The sequence below is a fragment of the Tachysurus fulvidraco genome, chromosome 10 (genome assembly GCF_022655615.1).
Source record: "Tachysurus fulvidraco isolate hzauxx_2018 chromosome 10, HZAU_PFXX_2.0, whole genome shotgun sequence".
Lineage (NCBI taxonomy): Eukaryota > Metazoa > Chordata > Actinopteri > Siluriformes > Bagridae > Tachysurus > Tachysurus fulvidraco.
The window spans coordinates 523,616-527,945 of NC_062527.1; the positions used below are offsets into that span (position 1 = coordinate 523,616).

The window sequence follows — 4,330 nt, forward strand, 5'->3', positions numbered from 1 at the left end:
TTCAAGAGATTCAAAGCGGACACTTTTCTTAAGAACCCAGATAGCTACGAATCTGAATGAGATCGAAGGCTTCTTTCAAATCATGATATGTGAAATGACACTAAACAGCTTGGGTTTGAAATCTCACTATAGTCGATTCATTAGAGACTCTTTTTTTTTTAAGTCCTTCCTTTCTACACGTTTGGTCTTTTGTGCTGTTCTCTACGTTGCTTGTGTTAAATATGTACACACGAATCTCTTATGGAGGAGAAATAATGTGTACCGAGTTTGAATTAATGAAAGTGAGACTCTTTTGCTTTGATGTTGGGTTCTGTAAGATGTTTAAGTCTGTAAGATGCATCCATATTATTGCTTTGCTTCAGTAAGGACCGGGGTTTATTAAAATGCATGGACTCCATTTAGAAACCTGTACGGTGACCTGATGGATAAAGAATGTTTTTGCAATAAAGACTGGGAAAACGTTGCCAAGTCCAGATTTGTCACCCCGACAGACCTAAAAAGATTAAAGAGATGTAAAGTATTTGTTTAGTTGTGTGTGTGTGTGTGTGTGTGTGTGTGTGTGTGTGTGTGCACTTAGTAAAGATATTGTAGTTTTCCTACTGAAACATTTCTGAGTGAGAATGGAGAAAGTTCTCACATAATTTATCTTGGTTTAATTTTTTTTGGGGGGGTTTTATTAAAAAAACAAACCTGCCTCTGCATTGGAGCGTGTGGACCGGCGGTGGCCAGTCTTATCCGGACAGGGTCGGTGTGAGGGCAAGTTTTGCTCCCACCCATGCAGAAGCTTCGCCTCAGAGTAATTATGAAAGCCAAGGTCAACTGATCAAAAGTGTGGAATCTGTCGTGGCTCCTGCTGAGACGGAAAACCTGGACCCACATCAGCCCTTTGTGGATAAATGTGTTGGATTTAAAACCCTGTGGTATTCAAATAACGTCTGAAATGACGCATGGACGAGTTTTAAAATGATGTAATATGCTTTTAATCAGTTATTTTTTTTTACATGTGATTAAAAAAAAAAAAAAAGCTGAACAGACTTCGATAAGGAAGGTTCGCAAGCCATAACATTACAGCTGGGAAATTTCAATAATCACGATACAATAAACGATGGTTTAGGATGATGACTGATTTGTGGGACAGGAATTTGATGCCTGACTGACTGAAATTAGTAAATAACACAAAAATCTATATTCTATTTTCGATTTAATTCTACAGCAATATACAGGAATTTCATAGTATTTCAACTGTTGTGTGATGAAATACCAGAATAAAACAAAACAAAACAAAAAAGTTGGAAAGAGAACAATCGGAATTCAAGTAGCAGAGTTATCTTCAACTCTAGACTAGATTATTATAACACTCCGGGGGCATTAGACAAGCCATGGTTTGGTCTAAATGTGTTAATTTGCCATAAATGTGTTATTTTGTGTCCCTGAGAAGCTCCCTGTGACAGACAGCCGTCACTAAACAACAGAGCTTATCGCTTTGTTTAAGATTGTCCCGTGGCTTCGTCTGCTGCTTGCAGAGGACAGAAAGTCAACATTAAGCAGATCGTTCCGTTCCAGCGTCTCTGTTATGATTCTGCATGCTGTTAAAAATACAGAGAAGCTCGTGACGTCGTGCCTGATGATGACGCTTCAGTCGTCTGACTCAGTAACGCACTGTTCCACTATTTCCCGCAGGTTAGGGTTCTCCATCGCTGCCGCTACCCGCTCTTTATCGTTGATCTGTTTGTTAACTGCAAGAAGAAACAAGACGAGAATGAAAAAAATTCTTGCAATATTGACTGTACGGATCTCACGACTGTGTACACTGTGCTTCTGCCACATGATTGGTTGATTAAATAACTGCATCAATGAGTAGGTTAATGAGTGTGTGTGTGTGTGGGGGGGGGGTATTTACTGATGCACACTTACTGTCTTCCTCAGTTGAATGTGTTCCCTCAGTAATGTAGATTTCAAGCTGTTAACAGAAACACAATAGGAAAACTAAAAGCTCCGGCTCTGGATAAAGACGTCTGTACAAAAGTACTACAACGTGAAGCATATGGTTAAAAATTAGTATTGAGAGACTATACACAGGAGAAATAATACAGTCTTTACCTTGTGTTTAAATGGAAGACATCGCTGTAGTTTCACTTGTAAGCAAAGACCTGCAAAGCAAATCATCGTAAAAACCTACAATGTTCAGTCTAAAATAAAGTGGTATTTAAAGGTGATTTCTCCGTTGTTTGAAAGCCAATGTTGACGTATAAAATCACCAAAACAAACACGCCCCTAACCCAAACGGGTCCCACCCCTATATCGATAGCTCCGCCCACACATACATACGTAACCCAGGCGACTAACAGAAAGAAACGTGTCTTTATCATAGCTGAAGGGAAGAACAATACGATTGTAGATAAACAAACAAGCAAAAATGCCACACAAGCATAATGATGTAAAGGACAAAGGCATATATTAGTTCTGTGTAACAAAGCAAAACCAACGTTACTCACCTATCGAGAAGGAAAAAAGCGCCTCGGCGTCTTAAGTAAAGTCGGCCACATATTCACAGGTGGGAGTTTCCCGAGTCAGTAACTCCTGAGCTAAACGCTGTTACTACACAAAACACGGTTGTAGCTGCCTCTCTACATTACTACGATAGAAAAGAGGTGTTATTTGTGTAGTAACAGCGTTTAGCTCAGGAGTTATTGACTCGGGAAACTCCAACCTGTGAATATGTTAACCTTTTGTTCTATGTTTATGTTCTGTAAAGCTGCTTTGAGACGATGTCCATTGTAAAAGACGCTATAGAAATAAATTTGATATCCATAAGGACAATCTGTTCAAGCATTAGAGGAGAGCGGTAAGACTCTGAGCGAATGCCTGCAACGTGAGTTCAAGTCCCAAAATCCCCACTGTTGAAATGACAGAGACGTGTACACGTGACCAGCTGTTAACTGAACATTTTCTTTATCTTTTCACCCACCTATCAGTGTGGCCAGAGAACAGTGTGGCACCGTCGGGGAGAACTTGATAATGATGAGATACTCGTCGTCGCCGAGGTCTTGAACTTCTACACATTTTTCAGTCACCACGTCCAGCTCCTCCAGGGTATTGGGTTTCTCCGGATCTCGGATGGTTCGAATGACATCTGAAAGTAAAATAAAGCTCTAAAGCGTTAAACTGAAGATAAGTCGAGCTTACAGCAGCCAGTGACGTACGGTAACATCGTTCGAGATCCTATACGGTATAAAAGTCGGGTTAAACAAACAAACAAACAAACAAACAAACAAACAAACAAAAGTTCAGTGGTTAAGATGCTGAACAGAAGGTTGTGAGTTCAGATCCCAACACTGTAAAAACCTCATTTCTGGTTTCCTGAATTGACATCATTCGAGATCCTATACGGCATTAAAGTCGGGGTAAACAAACAAACAAACAAACAAACAAACAAACAAAGGTTCAGTGGTTGAGATGTTGAACAGAAGGTTGTGAGTTCAGATCCCAACACTGTAAAACTTCATTTCTGGGTTGCTGTATTGAATACATAAGATCAATGTAAAAGTTTTAGGTTTATTTGATATATTGATTTAGATATTTATAGGTCTATAGGTACAGAGTAAACAGAGTAAACAGTAAACAGAGTAAACAGTAAACAGAGTAAACAGTAAACAGAGTAAACAGTAAACAGAGTAAACACACCACACTTTAACATTAGAGACTCCTTCACTTCCTGATTAGACTCCTGCACCACTTACCATACACTTCTAGAGCTTTCTCCTCCATTTTCTTTGTCCTTCTTACATTATATTGACTGGAGAGCTGAAAGAACTTGTTTACAACGTTAGAAATGATCTCCATGTTCTTAAAGGCTCCATAATCAAGTTCTGTGACATTGGCAATGGAGAGTCAAGCTGCATTTGACTGGGCTGGTGGTTCTGTCCCAATTCTGCTCCTTAATCCCTAGATAGGTTCACTAGATACACTTGAAACAACGGGTTCACCCAAGCTATCTAGCAGGGAGCGATTTGGGACACGACCAGTTTCACTTCCGTATAAATTTAAGTCGTGTGTAATCGATGTTCGATTTGAAGACGGGAGTAAAAAATAATTAAAAAAACAAATTGAATTAGAAATCTACTTAAAAAATACGAGTTGTTTAGATACGATTTGTTCCTTTGAACAAATTGGAAACGAAATACTATCGTGATATTACACTATTTGTCTTTACAAACCGAAACTATTTGTTTTATCTGTTATCTGTTAGTCTGGACTAGTTTCCCTGATCCCCAACCAGAGGTCGTTTTATTGGCTGACTTGTAGCACGTGACTACACGTGACACGTGAT

The 4,330-nt window shown here is 39.3% G+C and overlaps 1 protein-coding gene across 1 annotated transcript; it reads right to left on the reverse strand.

The window, feature by feature from the left end:
- Positions 1-964: 964 nt before the first annotated feature.
- On the reverse strand, positions 965-3,935 carry ciao2a (cytosolic iron-sulfur assembly component 2A). The gene is made up of 5 exons (XM_027140865.2): positions 3,741-3,935; positions 2,969-3,133; positions 2,101-2,150; positions 1,915-1,960; positions 965-1,736 (listed from the first exon to the last, which is right to left on the reverse strand). Exons 1-5 carry the CDS (start codon positions 3,841-3,843, stop codon positions 1,636-1,638), a joined length of 465 nt encoding a protein of 154 aa, XP_026996666.1. The 5' UTR covers positions 3,844-3,935; the 3' UTR covers positions 965-1,635.
- Positions 3,936-4,330: the final 395 nt, after the last annotated feature.

Bases quoted from the DNA above. Each gene is read 5' to 3' on its own strand.
- ciao2a (XM_027140865.2), bottom strand. From the start codon at position 3,843: ATGGAGATCATTTCTAACGTTGTAAACAAGTTCTTTCAGCTCTCCAGT. The intron at 3,134-3,740 runs GTAAGTGGTGCA...TTTTACTTTCAG, and splicing joins GAAAGCTCTAGAAGTGTATG to ATGTCATTCGAACCATCCGA. The intron at 2,151-2,968 runs GTGGGTGAAAAG...TTTGCTTTGCAG, and splicing joins TTCTCTGGCCACACTGATAG to GTCTTTGCTTACAAGTGAAA.